The 18785-nt window shown below is 44.0% G+C and overlaps 1 protein-coding gene and 1 long non-coding RNA gene across 3 annotated transcripts in view; one reads left to right on the plus strand and one right to left on the minus strand.

The window, feature by feature from the left end:
- Positions 1-113: 113 nt before the first annotated feature.
- LOC115152182 (uncharacterized) lies at positions 114-4898 on the plus strand. 2 transcript variants are annotated; one of them, XR_003867437.1, is made up of 3 exons: positions 114-230; positions 3373-3520; positions 4861-4898. It is a non-coding gene; the product is annotated as an uncharacterized LOC115152182 (long non-coding RNA). The 2 variants fall into 2 exon arrangements; XR_003867436.1 differs by lacking the exon at positions 4861-4898 and having other exon boundaries at positions 3373-3940.
- A 10483-nt stretch (positions 4899-15381) lies between these two features.
- The window catches only part of LOC115152183 (transcription factor RFX4-like), a 35313-nt gene continuing 31909 nt past the window's right edge, over positions 15382-18785 (minus strand). Inside the window, exon 18 of the mRNA XM_029696765.1 lies at positions 15382-17078. Coding sequence (XP_029552625.1) covers positions 16806-17078 — 273 coding nt within the window. The 3' untranslated portion in view covers positions 15382-16805. The remainder of the gene's footprint in view (positions 17079-18785) is intronic.

Consider the following 18785-nt stretch of genomic DNA (forward strand, 5'->3'; position numbering starts at 1 on the left):
CCGTGCGAGCAGTGTGCAAACTCGGTGATCCGCCTATAGTCCCCCACAGTGGACTCGTTATAATACCTATACAACCTAGTATTCAAACGTAATTGGTTCCAATCGTCTTTCCAACATTCATTTTTTTTTTCACATAATGAATTTACAAAAACTTCAAATTAAGTATGTGTTTGGTGTAGGCTTACCTTGGCGTTACGTTTTGCTAACCGTGTAATTCTCTCTCAGACAAGGTAAGGTTTATCAATATATACGCCTCAATTTACTCTTAAAAATCCAAAATGCTAATTTGCAACAGAGAAGACCTCAGCACGACTACAAATTCCATCAGGAAGCTCCTGCACTTAATCTCTAGCAAGACTACAAATGCCAGCAGGAAGCTCCTGCGCTTCATATTTTATTTAACTAAGAAAGTCAAGAACAAATTGTTATTTACAATGACGGCCTAACAAAAGCCAAAAGGCCTCCTGCGGGGACGGGGGATTACAAATAAAAATATAGGACAAAGCACACATCACAAGGAGACACCACAACACTACATAAAGAGAGACCTAAGACAACAACATAGCATGGCAGCAACACATGACAGCATAGCATGGTAGCAACACCACATGACAACAACGTGGTAGCAGCACAAAACATTGTACAAACATTATTGGGCACAGACAACAGCACAAAGGCAAGAAGGTAGAAACAACAATACATAACACAAAGCAGCCACAACTGTCAGTAAGACTGTCCATGATTGAGTCTTTGAATGAAGAGATGGAGATAAAACTGTCCAGTTGGAGTTTTTTGCAGCTCGTTCCAGGCGCTAGCTGCAGCGAACTGAAAAGAGCGAACCAAGGATGTGTGTGCTTTTGGGACCTTTAACAGAATGTGACTGGAAGAATGGCATTTGTATGTGGAGGATGAGGGCTGCAGTAGGTATCTCAGATAGGGGGTAGTGAAGCCTAAGAGAGTTTTATAAATAACCATCAACCAGTGGGTCTTGCGACGGGTATACAGAGATGACCAGTTTACAAAGGAGTATAGAGTGCAGTGATGTGATGTGTCCTATAAGGAGCATCGGTGGTAAATCTGATGGCCGAATAGTAAAGAACATCTAGCCGCTCGAGAGCACAATTAAATTACGTCTCTGTAATCTAGCATGGGTAGGATGGTCATCTGAATTAGGGTTAGTTTGGCAGCTGGGGTGAAAGAGGAGCAATTACCTTAGAGGAAGCCAAGTCTAGATTTAACCTTAGCCTGCAGCTTTTATATGTGCTGAGAGAAGGACAGTGTACGATCTAGCCATACTCCCAAGTACTTGTATGAGGTGACTACCTCAAGCTCTAAACCCTCAGTGGTAGTAGTACCACTGGTGGGGAGAGGGGCATTCTTCTTACCAAACCACATTACCTTTGTTTTTGAGGTGTTCAGAACAAGGTTAAGGGCAGAGAAAGCTTGTTGGACACATCTCTAGCTGACACTGTCAGCTACCATTCATCAGTGCGATCAGAGACCTATTCTCAGTTCAATTGAAATATTATTAGTTAATCATTCCACTTAAACTGGCAATGGATCAGCGTTCTCATCATGCCTCCTGGCAGTACCTGTTTTCAGGGAAGCCAATGGTCCAAAAATACTCCATAGTTCATATACACACACACACACACACTAGGCTCCCAGAATAGGTTATATTACATACAAGTTTTGCTCAAAGCAGCCAACTAAAATGATGTAGTTAACTTCATCATGGGCGCAGTGGGAATTATATTTATATAATTTCTTACCCCTTACTTGCTGAAAGCCCCAGTTATCCCTGCCTGTACCTGACATTGTTGAAAAACAAGTGAACGATGAATAAAGATCATACACAAACAATCGGCTCCTAGAATAGGTTATATTACATACAAGTTTTGCGCAAAGCAGACAACTAAAGTTATGAGAGAGAGAGAGCGAGCAAGCATCTAAGGATAGCCATCACTTCCAGCAGATCTCCTTGCTGAGGGTGGTGTTGATCATGCACTGCTTCTCGTGGGGTGAGCCTAATGTTCCGCATGTCACACCCCATGTCTAAAACACAGGCTCGACGCTTGTGCTCAGATCACACTGGCACAGGATGTCCATGCACCGGATGGCCTGAGGGACTCCTGTTGGACTGAAAAGCAAAGAGACATTTGGATTAGTGGTGTTTTTTTTCAATGCCGTATCAGCATCTTTATCTGGACAGAAAATGTAATCTTTATAAGAACACAAATCCACCTTGGGCAATGTGAAAGGGGTCCCTCAACACCCAATCCTCATGCTTTGCTCTTGTTTTCCAGTCAATAGCTACTTCACTGATGAGTGGGTCTTGGAGGTTTACAAGTGCACAGCAAGTCTGCACCGGCACATTACTATAACAACGCTTGTAAATGGAGAAATGTTCACAGTGACTCGTGCAGGTGTCGCAGTCTAGCATCCGTCCTTCTCCTCGCCCCAACCTGGGTTTGAACCAGGGACCCTCTGCACACATTCACAACTGACACCCCACGAAGCATCGTTACCCATCGCGCCACAAAACCACGGCCCTTGCCGAGCAAGGAGAACAACTACTTCAGGTCACAGAGCGAGTGACGTCACCCGATTGAAACGCTATTAGTGCTCACCACTGCTAACTAACTAGCCATTTCACATCGGTTACACAGGCATCAAGCTCTGGATCAAGAAGCCTTTGTCTGCGATACCCTGTATCCAAACGTGATCTTCTCAAACCCCTACTTCTGGACAATGGCTTTGTCCGACACAGATCCTGGATACAGATCGCTGCAGTATGTTATAACCACATTAGTTGCAACTCTGAGGGGTAGCGTGAAGGAGTGCATTGAACGATACATAGAGTAGGATTGCTTCTGCAGATCCATCTGACTTGGAGTAGCAACTTCTATGTCAGTACAGTCAATGACAATCCTGCAGTTTGTGCTGGGCCCCTGAAAAGATGCAGGCAAGCACATTTGGTTAGTCTCCCGACATGGAACAGTCTTCATGATGCTAATGAAAAAAAAGCTTGTGGATCACGTGAATGAAAGTGATGCTAATATTTCTGACAGTGCTTGCACTATAATGGAATAATTGAGCCAGGTGCAAGTTGGTGTAGCTGTGACACAGCTTCATAAGTGCCATAAACACTTGATCCTCAAATGACAGCACCTCAACCCTCCACTTGGCAAAGTAGGCAACGCAGTCCTTGTAACGTTCCAAGTATTCAATAACGATGTTGAACATGTCGTTTTCTGGAAGTCCTGTTTCCATCCTAAGTACTTTATCAGACAGCTGTGATGCTGAATATCTGTTGCGGGTATTCAGCTGATTCTCCTGTATAACCTTCAACTGTGCTAATGTTTCCTCAAGATGCACCTCAGTGAGAACATTCTGCAACTATGGAGACAGCAGCCTCCTACATTCTTCAGCGGCCAAGAGGCCTGGAACTTCATCGTCTGCTATGGTGGATGTGTCTGGATCTTCCTCTTCTGCAATGGTGGATGAACTACCTTTTCTGGTAAATAGAGGGCCATTTCTTTTCCCAATGGAAAATGGCAACTGCAGTGTTGTCACTGGGTTTCCGGTTCCGCCCGTCTGAAAGACCAAAAAATGTTTCATTTTACTAGCTAGCTAGGTTGATTACTAAAATGGTAAGATCTATATTTAAATATCATAACCCACAGACTTGATTATAGTAACAGTAAAACAGACTGGGCTTTGGACTATCTGCATATCTAAAACCCTACTATGTGGAAGGGACATTTCTGCTGGGATGGAGAAATTATCTGGAACACAGCTCTCGCTTACAGAGGTCAGAAAACAATCAACTGCACGTGTGCTTATCGTAGTAGTTGTTGCAATCCGATTTATAGCACAGAACCATTCTTGCTTCTGATCGAGAGACCTAAGTTTAGCTAATTAAGCTAATTCAAAAAAATTATAGTAATAAAAAAAATACTACGGTAGGTCATTTGAGAGATGCTACACAAGGTTTTACTGCTAACCTACAAAGCATTACATGGGCTTGCTCCTACCTATCTTTCCGATTTGGTCCTGCCGTACATACCTACACGTACGCTACGGTCACAAGACGCAGGCCTCCTAATTGTCCCTAGAATTTCTAAGCAAACGGCTGGAGGTAGGGCTTTCTCCTATAGAGCTCCATTTTTATGGAATGGTCTGCCTACCCATGTGAGAGACGCAGACTCAGTCTCAACCTTTAAGTCTTTACTGAAGACTTATCTCTTCAGTAGGTCCTATGATTAAGTATAGTCTGGCCCAGGAGTGTGAAGGTGAACGGAAAGGCTGGAGCAACGAACCGCCCTTGCTGTCTCTGCCTTGTCGGTTCCCCTCTTCCCACTGGGATTCTCTGCCTCTAACCCTTTTACAGGGGCTGAGTCACTGACTTACTGGTGTTCTTCCATGCCGTCCATGGGTGGGGTGCGTCACTTGAGTAGGTTGAGCCACTGACGTGGTCTTCCTGTCTGGGTTGGCGCTCCCCCCTTGGGTTGTGCCGTGGCGGAGATCTTTGTGGGCTATACTCGGCCTTGTCTTCGGACGGTAAGTTGGTGGTTGTAGATATCCCTCTAGTGGTGTGGGGGCTGTGCTTTGGCAAAGTGGGTGGGGTTATATCCTGCCTGTTTGGCCCTGTCCGGGGGTATCATCGGATGGGGCCACAGTGTCTTCTGATCCCTCCTGTCTCAGCCTCCAGTATTTATGCTGCAGTAGTTTATGTGTCGGGGGGCTAGGGTCAGTCTGTTACATCTGGAGTATTCTCTTGTCTTATCCGGTGTCCTGTGTGAATGTAAATATGCTCTCTCTAATTCTCTCTTCTCTCTTTCTTTCTTTCTCTCGGAGGACCTGAGCCCTAGGACCATGCCTCAGGACTACCTGGCATGATGACTCCTTGCTGTCCCCAGTCCACCTGGCCATGCTGCTGCTCCAGTTTCAACTGTTCTGCCTGCGGCTACGGAACCCTGACCTGTTTCACCGGACGTGCTTGTTGCACCCTCGACAATTACTATGATTATTATTATTTGACCATGCTGGTCATTTACGAACATTTTAACATCTTGACCATGTTCTGTTATAATATCCACCCGGCACAGCCAGAAGAGGACTGGCCACCCCTCATAGCCTGGTTCCTCTCTAGGTTTCTTCCTAGGTTTTTGGCCTTTCTCAGGAGTTTTTCCTAGGGAGTTTTTCCCAGCCACCGTGCTTCTTTCACATGCATTGCTTGCTGTTTGGGGTTTTAGGCTGGGTTTCTGTACAGCACTTTGATATTTCAGCTGATGTACGAAGGGCTATATAAATAAATTTGATTTGATTTGATTTGATTACACAACAATACACACAAGAAATACACAACATCAATTATTTAAATGAGAAACTACAAAAAGGCTATAATATCTACTAGTTATTCAATCTGACTTTACTCGCTAGGTTCCTTGCTACTTGTTGCTGAGAGTTTGCGTGGAGAAATGTAGGTTTTCCCCCACCCTGCAACACTGCCTTGAGTGATGACGTAAAAGCTTGTGACAGGATGTGTAGTTCATTTTGGGGGCGTAATTACGTGCAAGTATATTGACAAAAGTTTCCTTGTCCGAGAGAGATTTACATGATTATCAAAACGTCAAGCCATGGTAAGCCTACACGAAACACAGATCTTATATGAAGTCGTTGTAAAATACCCTATGGAAAAATGAAGGGTGGAAAAACGATTGGAACCATTTCCATGTTTGACAGCTAGGTTTTATGGGTATTACCACTCATAATATACTGTGGTTCTCAATTATTGCGGCGTTCAAGACAACTGGGAACTCTGAAAACAACAGTTGTTTTTGAACGGTCAGCCAACTCGGAATTCCAAGTCGGCAACTCTGCATCTTTCTAGAGCTTTGACTTTCTGACCTGAAGATCACTGATGTCATGATTTGACCTTGATTTTTCAGTTCCCAGTTGTCTTGAAAGCACCATATGTGAGCAATGATGTACAGAAAAAGTGTCAATATTTGTCATTTTAATGTGGTTCTATATTCAGCCTTTGTCTTTCTAATCATACTGCCGATAGATTTAGATATGAAAAGGTATTCGCATGCGCTTTTCATCATGATATTGGTTCATTGGGATCAGCATTATGGACTCATCGAAATTTACAGAATGATTACCTAGAGGGAAATGAGGGAGGGTCATGCTTTTTCAGTTTGTCAAGGGGAGGGTTTAGTATGTGTTTGATCTAGTCCAGGGGAGGGTCATGTAATTGATGACATTTCAGTATTTCTGTATTTTAGAATTAGTTTCTTATTAGGCTATATATTGATGTGTGCCCGATGCCGCCCCTCATCTCTCATTCTCCGCAGGGCACGCAATATCAATTGCGCCTATTGGCTATTTAGTGTGGTCTCAATCAAATTATCCATAACCTATAGGCAATGAAGTGCATGCTCGGAGAAGCACAGAGCAAAGTTATATAAAAACAGATACCTTATTTACATAAGTATTCAGACCCTTTGCTATAAGACTCGAAATTGATCTCAGGTGCATCCTTGAGATGTTTCTACAACTTGATTTGAGTCCGCCTGTGATAAATTCAATTGATTGGACATGATTTGGAAAGGCACACACCTGTCTATATAAGGTCCCACAGTTGACAGCGCATGTCAGAACAAAAACCAAGCCATGAGGTAAAAGGAATTGTCTGTAGAGCTCCGAGACAGGATTGTGTCGAAGCACAGATCTGGGAAGGGTACCAAAAGATTCTGCAGCATTGACGGTCCCCAAGAACACAGTGACCTCCAAGTCTCTTCCTAGAGCTTGCCGCCCGGCCAACCTGAGCAATCAGGGGAGAAAGGCCTTGGTCAGGGAGGTGACCAAGAATCCGATGGTCACTCTGACAGAGCTCCAGAGTGCCTCAATGGAGATGGGAGAACCTTCCAGAAGGACAAGCCACTCTCCCCACTGTCAAACGGTGATGCCATGAGGGATGGTACCCCCAGTTCGCCAATACAAACTTGTGCGACCTGTCACAACGCCTCGCGCTTGTCGGACTACGGAAGTTATCCAGCCAGGACGGGTTGTGCCAGCCATAAGCTCCAGATCTCCAGTGCGCCTCCACAACCCAGTATACCCTGTGCCTGCTCTGCGCACCTGGCCTCCGGCGACGCTCTCCAGTCCGGAGCCTCTAGCGACGTTCCCTAGTCCAGAACTCCCAGCGACGTTCCCTAGTCCGGTGAGACCTATTCCAGCTCCACGAAGGAAGCCTCCAGCGACGTTCCCTAGTCCAGAACTCCCAGAGATGTTCCCTAGTCCAGAACTCCCAGCAACATTCCCTAGTCCGGTGAGACCTATTCCAGCTCCACGAATGAAGCCTCCAGTGATGATCTATGGTCTGAAGCCTGTAGCGATTATCCATGGCAAGAAGCCTGTAGGGATGATCCATGGCCCGGAGCCTGTAGAGATGATCCATGGCACGAAGCCTTCAGTGATGATCCATGGTGCGGAACCTGTAGTGATGATCCATGGCACGGAGCTTGCAGTGACGGTCCACAGTTCGGAACCTCCTGAGACGGTCTATAGTCCAGAACCTCCTGAGACGGCCTACAGTCCGGAACCTTCTGAGACGGCCTACAGTCCGGAACCTCCTGAGAAGTTCCCCAGTCCAGAGTCTTCAGCGGCGGCCTGCAGCCCAGAGTCTTCAGCGGCGGCCTGCAGCCCAGAACCTTCGGCGATGATCTACAGTCCGGTTCCTCCTCCGACGATCCACGTGTAACAGTGCAGGTTCCGTCCCTCTCTTCGCCCCAACCCGGGCTCGAACCAGGGACCCTTGCACACATCAACAACTGACACCCACCGAAGCATCGTTACCCATTGCGCCAAAAGAGCCACGGCCCTTGCAACGCAAGGGGAAACCCTACTTCAAGTCTCAGAGCGAGTGACGTCACTGATTGAAATGCTATTAGCGCGCACCACCGCTAACTAACTAGCCATTTCACATCGGTTACACTCACCCCCCCTTTGACCTTCTCCTTTTCCGCAGCAACCAACGATCCGGGTCAACAGCATCAATGTAACAGTGTAGGTTCCGTCCCTCTCTTCGCCCCAACCCGGGCTCGAACCAGGGACCCTTGCACACATCAACAACTGACACCCACCGAAGCATCGTTACCCATCGCGCCACAAGAGCCACAGCCCTTGCAACGCAAGGGGAAACCCTACTTCAAGTCTCAGAGCGAGTGACGTCACTGATTGAAATGCTATTAGCGCGCACCACCGCTAACTAACTAGCCATTTCACATCGGTTACACTCACCCCCCCTTTGACCTCCTCCTTTTCCGCAGCAACCAACGATCCGGGTCAACAGCATCAATGTAACAGTGTAGGTTCCGTCCCTCTCTTCGCCCCAACCCGGGCTCGAACCAGGGACCCTTGCACACATCAACAACTGACACCCACCGAAGCATCGTTACCCATCGCGCCACAAGAGCCACGGCCCTTGCAACGCAAGGGGAAACCCTACTTCAAGTCTCAGAGAGAGTGACGTCACTGATTGAAATGCTATTAGCGCGCACCACCGCTAACTAACTAGCCATTTCACATCGGTTACACACGGTCTGGTGGTACTAAAGCGGAGGGATCAGTGGGTGGAGAGGGGATTACGCCCCGAACCGGAGCCGCCTCTGCTGGAGGTTATGTGGACTGCATTTGAGCCGCCATAGACAATTGTCACCCTCCCTACCCTCCCTTTTTGTTTTCTGGTTTCTTTTGTTGGTTTTGTTAGTTGCATTCGGAGTCTGCACCTTTGGTGGGGGGGGGGGGGGGGGTACTGTCACGTCCTGACCCTTGTAAGATGTCATTTTCTATAGTAGAGTAGGTCAGGGCGTGACAGGGGGTGTTTTTGGGTGGTTTTCAAATGTTTTGTATTTCTATGTTTATGTTCAAGGTTTCTATTTCTATGTTTTTTTGGGGGGGGGGTTGATCTCCAATTGGAGGCAGCTGGTCCTTGTTGTCTCTGATTGGAGTTCATATTTAAGTAGGGGTTTTTCTTCCTGGGTTTTTGTGGGTTATTATATTTTGAGCAGTGTTTGTTTCTCTCTGCGTCACGGTTTGTTGTTTTGCCATTTTCAGTTATTTATGTATTGCAAAGTTTCACGGATTAAATAAAATGTGGAACTACATCCACGCTGCACTTTGGTCTGCTTCTTTGGACAACCGTGACACCCAGACTCTGCAACACCACTAAGCAAGGGGCACCACCAAGCAAGCTGCACCATGAAGACCAAGGAGCTCTCCAAACAGGTCAGGGACAAAGTTGTGGAGAAGTACAGATCAGGGTTGGGTTATAAAAAAATATCTGAAACTTTAAACATCCCACGGAGCAACATTAAATCCTTTATTAAAAAATTGAAAGAATTTGGCACCACAACAAACCTGCCAAGACAAACCCACCAAAACTCACGTACCAGGCAAGGAGGGCATTAATCAGAGGCAACAAAGAGACCAAATATAACCCCGAAGGAGCTGCAAAGCTCCACAGCAGAGATTGGATTATTTGTCCATAGCACACCACTTTAAGCCGTACACTCCACACAGCTGGGCTTTACGGAAGAGTGGCCAGAAAAAAGCCATTGCTTCTAAAAAAAAATAAGCAACATGTTTGGTGTTGGCCAAAAGGCATGTGGGAGACTCCCCAAACATATGGAAGAAGGTACTCTGGTCAGATGAGACTAAAATTGAGCTTTTTGGCCATCAAGGAAAATGCTATGTCTGGCGCAAACCCAACACCTCTCATCACCCCGAGAACACCATCCCCACAGTGAAGCATGGTGGTGGCAGCATCATGCTGTGGGGATGTTTTTCATTGGCAGGGACTGGGAAACTGGTCAGAATTGAAGGAATGATGGATGAAGCTATATACAGGGAAATTCTTGAGGGAAACCTGTTTCAGTCTCCCAGAGATTTGAGATTCGCCTTCCAGCAGGACAATGACCCCTAAGCATACTGCTAAAGCAACAGTCGAGTGGTTTAAGGGGAACCATTTAAATGTCTTGGAATGGCCTAGTCAAAGCCCAGACATCAATCCAATTGAGAATCTTTGGTATGACTTACAGATTGCTGTATACCAGCGGAACCCATCCAACTTGAAGGAGCTCGAGCAGTTTTGCCTTAAAGAATGGGCAAAAATCCCAGTGGCTAGATGTGCCAAGCTTATAGAGACATACCCCAATAAACTTGCTGCTGTAATTGCTGCAAAAGGTGTCTCTACAAAGTATTGACCTTGGGAGGGTGAATAGTTATGCACGCTCAAGTTTTCAGTTTTTTGTCTTATTTCTTGTTTGTTTCACAATAAAACATATTTTGCATCTTTAAAGTGGTAGGCATGTTGTGTAAGTCAAATGATACAAACCCCCAAAAAATCTATTTTAATTCCAGGTTGTAAGGCAAAACAATAGGAAAAATGCCAAGTAGGGTGAATACTTTCGCATTTCACTCTACGCACAATGCTGAGTCTTTCAACAGAAGCTACTAAGCTACTGTAGCTAGTAGTGCTAATGCTTACATTATTAGGAGTTTTCATGGAGCAGCCGTTCTTCTTCCATGAGTCATTGCAGTAGCCTGTGTTCAGCTGGCCCAACGATACAATCGCGGAGAAACATACTGATCCACGGACTTATCTGATGTCCGAAAGGCACTGCATTGTGCGAGGAATGACTCATTTGTCAACTTGTGCACACTTTCTCTGTCCTTCACGTCAGAGTGCTGCTGCAGGCTCTTTAGGAATCTTGACCAATCAGATTCATGGAAATCGCAGGTTGCACAGGCGTGGCAAAATGCACAAAGCTCAAGGCACGCTTTCCACTTTCCTCCGGTATTTATTTAGCAAGCGTGAATGATAACACATCACTCCTGACAGACACAAGCATTCACCCTTACGTAAATGTAGCCACCTACACACCTAAACATTAATGATCTGATTACACACCTAATTCAAATTATCAAAGCTTGATTATTAGTTGATTATTTGAATCAGCTGCGTAGTTGTTCTTGTGCAAAACCCCAAAATGTCCACCACTTGGGGTCCCCAGGTTCAAGTTTGGGAAACGATGCTATAGGTCCTTAGCTGAGTCAGCAGTCCAATTAAACAACTCAGGAAGGTCCTGAAAGATACAGGTGCTTGACTAGTGGGGAGTTGCAGTAGGGTCCAAAAGCAGCTGGTCAGTGGTAGAACAGGACAAGCAGGGTTTTCTTAGATTGACTCAGAATGGACAGCTCTGTGGGAACAGTAGGAATATAATAACAATATTGAGTTAGATGTCAACTGGGCTGCCCAAACCACTTGTTACACAGAACAAGACATTTAAAATGGCATGTTGTTAAGCTATTTCATCAAGCTTATAAACAGGAGTCGCACCGTAAAAGGAGACTACATGCTGGAACCCAAGCCAATAGCACACGGTTTTTGTTCCCGATTACTTGTTAACGCCTTCCTTGTGCGTGTGTGAATGGATGACAGTGTGTCAATGTGTGTGAATCAGTGCATGTAGTGTTTCTGACCTTCAATATGCCATCATTATGCAGTTTTACATATTCATAAGCTTGATCAAGTTGTCACAGGTTTACTTTCATACTTTAAAACATTTTCTTCATAACAATGATCAGATTATCTTGTAACATCATCATAACATGGCCTGTGCACTGTTACACAATTAAACCCTCATGTTATTATAGTCCGATTAATGATTTTTACTGATAAGTCTTTACAGTATAACTTTGCCTTTTTTTTACTGGTAACATTGCCCAGCCCCTCAACCTAATGGTGCAACACAATACAGAGAGAGGGAGGGAACTGACAGTAATCATACACGGAATGCATGCATTGACTAGGAAACAAATGTAGCTAAGGATTCACAACAAATGACTTGACTAGCTAGCAATGGAACAGAAAGCAGCTAGCTGAATTTCTAACATTTTCAATAAGATAATGTTACAATTACTTACGCCACACCAGTTGGGAAAGAGTGCTTTGTCCTGCCAAAGCATCAATTGCTTTGTTTAGTCCCTGAAAGAAAACAGATTGAAAAATATGATTTGCAACACTTCTCATCAGCTGGCTAGCCAGATCACCAATTCAGGATATTAAAACTGAGTGGTTCTTCAAAATTGACAAATTCCTGAATTAACAAAGCTAACGATCGTCTGCTATCTAACGGTAGTGTCCAACATTAGCTAGTTAGCTAGCTACAGAGCCTTCAGAAAGTATTCACACCCCTTGACTTTTTCCACATTTTGTTGTGTTTCAAAGTGGGATTAAAATGGATTTAATTGTCACGTCCTGACCATAGAAAGCTTTTATTTTCTATGGTAGAGTAGGTCAGGGTGTGACGGGGGTTTTGTCTAGTTTATTTATGTCTATGTTGGTTCTAGTTTCTTTTTTCTATGTTGGGGTTTTTGTCTAGTTTATGTATTTCTATGTGGGGATCATATTTAAGTTGTTGTTTTTCCCACTAGGTTTTGTGAGAGTTTATTTTGAGTTAGTGTATGTTGCACCTCTTCGTCACGGTTTGTTGTTTTGTTTATTAGTTTATTTGTATGTCTTGCATAGTTTCACAGTTATAATAAAATGTGGAACGATACACACACTGCGCCTTGGTCTCCTTTATCATACGACAAACGTGACATTAATTCTCTGTTTGTCTACGGTCTACAGAAAATACTCTGTAATGTCAAAGTGGAAGACAAATTCTAACATTTGTAAAAAAAATCATGGAAAATAAAACCCTAATATATTGGTTACTTAAGTATTCAACCCCCTGAGTCAATACATGTTAGAATCACCTTCGGCAGCTGTGAGTCTTTCTGGGTAAGTCTCTAAGAGCTATCCACACCTGGATTGTGCAACATTTGCCCATTTATTCTTTTCAAAATTCTTCAAGCTCTTGTTGATCATTGCTAGACAACCATTTTCAGGTCTTGCCATAGATTTTAAAGCAGATTTATGTCATAACTGTAACTCAGAAACATTCACTGTCTTCTTGGTAAACAACTCGAGTGTAGATTTGGCCTTGTGTTTTAGGTTATTGTCCTGCTGAAAGATGAATTTGTCTTCCAGTCTCTGGTGGAAAGCATACTGAACCAGGTTTTCCTCTAGGATTTTGCCTGTGCTTAGCTACATTCCATTTCTTTTGTATCCTGAAAACCTAATCAGTTCTTAATGATTATGAAAACACCCATAACATGATGCAGCCATACAGTAGTGCTCAGTAGTGTTGTATTTTTTTATTTATTTAACTTTATTTATCTAGGCAAGTCAGTTAAGAACAAATTCTTATTTACAAATACGGCCTACCCCGGCCAAACCCGGACGACGTTGGACCAATTGTGCGGCGCCCGTTTGGGACTCCCAATCACGGCCAGATGTGATACAACCTGGATTTGAACCAGGGTCTGGCTGCGCCACTCTGAACCCTAATTTGTTTATGAGAAAATGTGAATGTGATCAAATGTGGTTTATATTCAAACTTGGGCTGACTAGAGTACCTAGACTTTTTCAATACAAATTGATTAACTGGAATTAAGCAATAAACAAAATAGCATACATAGACTGTGAGTAAATGTTTCATTAGACCTACAGTTGCATAGGGCAGGAGTGGACTACACAATGCAAACCTGCATAAAGCAAGCTCAGCCCTGTGTTATATTGTCCAATCATGTTGCTTTCTCTGTGTCTGTGTATAGGAAACCCCCCTAGTATTTAAAAATATTATTCATATGAACAAATACAAGGTTGGTGCAGTTTGACAGGGTTTCAGGAAAAACTACAGGCCCCAGAATGTTGTTTTCGCCACACCACTCTGGGACCTGTGGTGCCACCTCTGGCTCAAGTTAAGTGATGCCTTAATCCTTTCCTTGCGATCTATTGGCAAGATGTATAGTCAGTCATGAATCATTCCAAGCACTGGAAACTGAATTCAATCCCCATTCTGGAACTGGAAATAGAGAGTCTCACAGCTCTAACGTCTACATTAAATCTTGAATTTGGAATTACAATTTTCAAAATGAACTAATCCTTGACGGGACAAAAGGGGAAGGGATATTAGATATGGTGAGCATAGGCCAAGGGGATATGATGTTATAGTTCTGATGCTCCTCTGCATTCTGACACTTCCCAAATGGTCTAAGCTGGTATCAGATGTTTTTGATCAGGCTTATAGTCTTTCAGGACTGTGTGGTTTTCCCGTGTTCATTGCATTTGTATCCTTTGTATCAAACGGGCCTACAGCATGCAAAGCCTTAGTTGTGAACTTTTATGGTGTGCAGGAAAATGGGCTCAGAGCACAGGGGATCTGCGTTCAAATAAATAAAAGAAACCTTGAAAGGGTTAGAGGTCAAAGGTTAAGGGACAGAGGTGCGATGACCCCAGCAGGATCTCTCTATAGAAATGTAATTCTTTCCGCAGTGTCCCTCTCGCTTCTCGCCCAGCCCCCACTGTGTTCCCAGTCTTCCCACTGCTGGCAAGTGATTGGAGTAAAAATCAGCTCAGAGGATTTGAAAAGATTTGGGCTCCTTTGTTGACATCAAACTCAAAATGGAGGTTTAAAGGGGCAATCTGCAGTTTCTATATCCAATTTTGGACTTATAAATTAATGATATGTACCCCTTGATTTTTGAAGAATATAACTTATAAATGCGTCATTATATGCGTCATACATCATTAGATCATTAAATCCGTCATACATCATTAGAACACAAAATATAAGCTTGTTATACTCCAATGTTAAAGTAAATATAAACAAACACTAAATAGCCTCAAAACATGGATAAAACTCTAATTGTAATATCATGCATGGTCAGTCTTTGCATCCATAGATATGTTTATGAATTTGAGAGTAGTTACACTTCTCCAGCCCCATCCCTCAGCTTTTTACTGAAACATGGGCGTGGAGAACGCTTTGTTATTGTTTCAACTGCTGATTTCCGCTTTAAGGCAGGGGGAGTTGTGCAATGACATACTACACCAAATATTGAACCAAGAGCTACTATGTGGCGATACTTTCACGCAAGCCAAACTGCAAGTAAATTAAGATGTGTGGTGTCATTGCATTGTAATACGGAACACTCCTGTGAAAATGTATTGATCAACATTTCCAATGTGCGATCAGTGTATCATCAATATCAAGAAATAAGTGCAACATTTTTATCAGTCAGACAAGTTAGTTTGGAGAATTCCACTGGAAAGAAACTAGCCTGGCCAAAACTATGAGGTTGAACAAGGTTTCTAGGCTATACACAAACAGACTGCAGAACAGTGACATGTTTATTACCAATGGTATGTGTTTGAGAGAAGATAAGAATGAAGAAATAAGAACGCGGTCCACGTTTTGATTGGGGTTTTCAAAATTATTTATGTGGCAGCAAATAATTCCACATACATATCAGTTTAAACTGGAACAGTTGTCACCACAGAAGTTGTCGAGTGCTTTTATTTACAGAAAAAAAGTGACTAGAGTTCATATATGTTACACTTTGATATTTGTTCCTTTTTATTCCTACCCATAGGGTAATAGGTCCACAGTAGCTTTGAGTGCATTATGAAACACACAAACCTAGGTTAATGTTTCCTTCACTATCCATACAAAAATGAACAAAATACCAACCGTAACACAGAAAACCAAACAAAAAAGAACACCATGTTACAAAGTTACAGAAAATACATCTATAGTATCTCCTCCTCCTCCCACAAATACAGCAACAGAGCTTGTGACAAAGCACACAAATAATCTGGCTGAGGCACAGCACTCCAGCGGTGAAACAATAAGGCAATCCATCCTGGGTTGTATTCATTAGCCACCAAACTGAAGAAAACAGACAAATAGGGAATGACAATCTGAACCCAATAAGAAACACTATATTCATTTTCTGTTGCAAAATGTATTGCTCTGTTGTGCCGTAATGAATACGACCCTGGTTCTGCAGCAGGCTGGAGCTTGTCTTCTGAACAGCATCTGAGAGGCCTGCTCTGAGCCCACACAGGCAATGAGGTGGTGCTGACCAAGAGAAAACAGCGTACGTTGTTACGAGACTGTACTGATGTCAGCCACAGTGGACAATGTAAACAGAGTTACATCGGTTGCGTACATTAGTGGCTGAGTACAGGGAGGGGTGATGAGTGTTTTGACTTGGTACAGATGTAGGATCTTAATTTGACCAGTTTCTCACTGCAGGAAAATAATGCTGCAGCAATTTTGTAGGGTTTGATACATTTCTTGTTACGGCAAATCATTTTGATGTGGAAATGACAAATTCTAGAAGTCTTTTAAAACACTACAAATTTGCATTTACTACTGTGCAGGATATTTCTTGCAACAACAGGGTGATAAAACTAAGATCCTACATCTGTAGGTCGACTGCAGGGATGGGTGTTCATCGATTGCAAAGGCACAGCTGTGTAGTCCACACTGCACACTGCCTCCGTTTGCACTGCCATTTTCTGCAAACAGCTCCACCATTGAGATGATTGCTGCCCTGAACAGACTGGGCCTACGCCACAATATTCTGATTGTGTAATGTGAGAAGAGGTCCTGAATCTTAGCTTGGTTGTCTGTGCTGTGGCCTGTGGCTCAGGTAACCCAGTGTTGCTACTCTGCAGCCTCTCTCCACTACCATTACACTGATACTCCTGATTAGGTGCCTCTGGGTCGTGTTGGGGAAAGGCAGTGGGACGTTTGCATCCATAGGCTTGGCAGGCAGGCTGCATGGGGATGACTGTGCCCAGGGGAGCTCCTCTCTCTGAGGGCTGAATTGAAAGCCTACTTGGCCCAGCCTGTGGTGGCCTCTCCGTTGATGTAGGCGAAACCGGGAAAGTGTTGTGAGTGTTCATACTCAGAGTTCCTGCGAGGGGCCAGGGGGGAGTACATGTCTCCAGAGGCGGCGTAGCGGGAGGAGTGTATAGGGGGACTGGTGTAACAGCTGTTGGCCGGTGAGACATCAGCCCACCGGGGGGCCACGGGCGTAGGGTGCAGCCGAGGAGTACCTCCCATTAAGCAGGGATCCATCCGAGACATCTGGGTGTTGAGTGGGTACTGCCAAACAGAAGAGAATCTTGGGTGTTAGGGTTATGGTATTATACTGTATGTAACATGTATGTATCATATCTAGGGCTGGGTTTTTCCCTGAACACATGACCTGACAGAAGAAACCCCCCACCCCTAATTAGGCTATAGCTGGACTCCAGAGTTTTTCCTGGTCAAAACTACTGGCCCTTATGTACTAAATGATATGTAACAACACAAATCTTTGATTTCTCTGTAACACTATGAAGTTTATCATTCATAATGAACAGCAACAGTAGAACCCCTATGCACACCAAAACATTGTAAATGATGGACATAAATAAGTCACTTCCTGAAACTGAGATGAGCGTTGGACTAGGGTAAATGGTCAACCGGTAGTATTTTCATTGCCCAGGGTGACTGACGACTAACAGCGCGGACAGAATCAGCTCCTCTTACAAAATATTTGGGACTGGTCAAGAAATCCAACAAGTGTCCCATTTGTGTCTTCTCCTTCCCTTCCTCTTGAGAGATCCTCTCAGACCCACTCAGACAAAGCGCACACATTGTGCCCGATTTAAGTTCAGAGCAGGGCGGACAAAAGTGGAAGTAAAAGTCTTTCCTCTTTATCCCACTAAATATAAACACAGGCAACAGTCGGTTTGATTATGAGGGATGGTGCAACGGAAAAAGGCTGTCATCACGGGTCAGGGTGGCTCAGCGACCTCTTGTTCATGCTGAAAAGAGACCATTGAATAACAATATTTTAATAAATACCCCCCTGCCCTGGTCTATGGGGTCTATGGCCACTGGCTCAGAGAGGTGAAGAGACTATTGAGTGGTGGGAAGGGGAGGCACAGCAGAGCAGAGAACAGGGACCCGGGCCACTGGCTATACCACCTTTCACTGTGTGCTGCTTCCGCTCGTGTGGAGTAGAGGAGAGGGGAGGGGCGGCAGGTTCGAATTGCCAAGCCGACTTGGTGAAAAATCTGTCGATGTGCCTTTGAGCAAGGCACTTAACCCCAATTGCTTCTATAAAGGTGTCAGCATGCTTCAGTTCGGCTAGGCGAACCGAACAAGTGTGCTTGCATAATCCCTTAAAAGACCATTGGAAAACGAGAAAAAAGAGGCAATAGTATTGTTTGTCCATTTTGAGACGCCATAGCCAGTATACACTTCTTCGAAATAGTCCAAATTAATCTAAAATAATTAATGACAGATTTCTTGAGTTATGACGTTTCTGCAGAGGAGATCTTAGTCACGCAATTTTAGTAAGATGTTTGGTGCAGTATTTCTCAATGAAAAAATGTGCATGAAAACGAGTCGTCTCTTGTTGAATGACAACAAAGACTTTATTTGTCACAGGTGTCATATGGATTTGACCAAAACGCAGCAGGAGTGTGTATACTCATCTTCTTTTTATTAGGTAGAAAGAAGGAATACCAAAACAAATGTATACAAAAAACAACGACGATAAACAGTCCTGTAAGGCTTACAGCTATACAAGGAACAACTACCCACAAATCCCATAGAAAAACACCCCTCTTAAATAGGACCTTCAATTAGAAGCAACTAGGAGCAGCTGCTTCCAATTGAAGGTCAACCCAACAAACACCACATAGAAATAGACATACTAGAACTAACATAGAAATAGACTAACAAGAACATTACCCAACAAACCCCAAAACACTCTAAACAAACACCCCTCTTAAAACAGAACATAGTCCAACAAACCCC

This window comes from Salmo trutta, chromosome 17, assembly GCF_901001165.1.
Source record: "Salmo trutta chromosome 17, fSalTru1.1, whole genome shotgun sequence".
NCBI lineage: Eukaryota > Metazoa > Chordata > Actinopteri > Salmoniformes > Salmonidae > Salmo > Salmo trutta.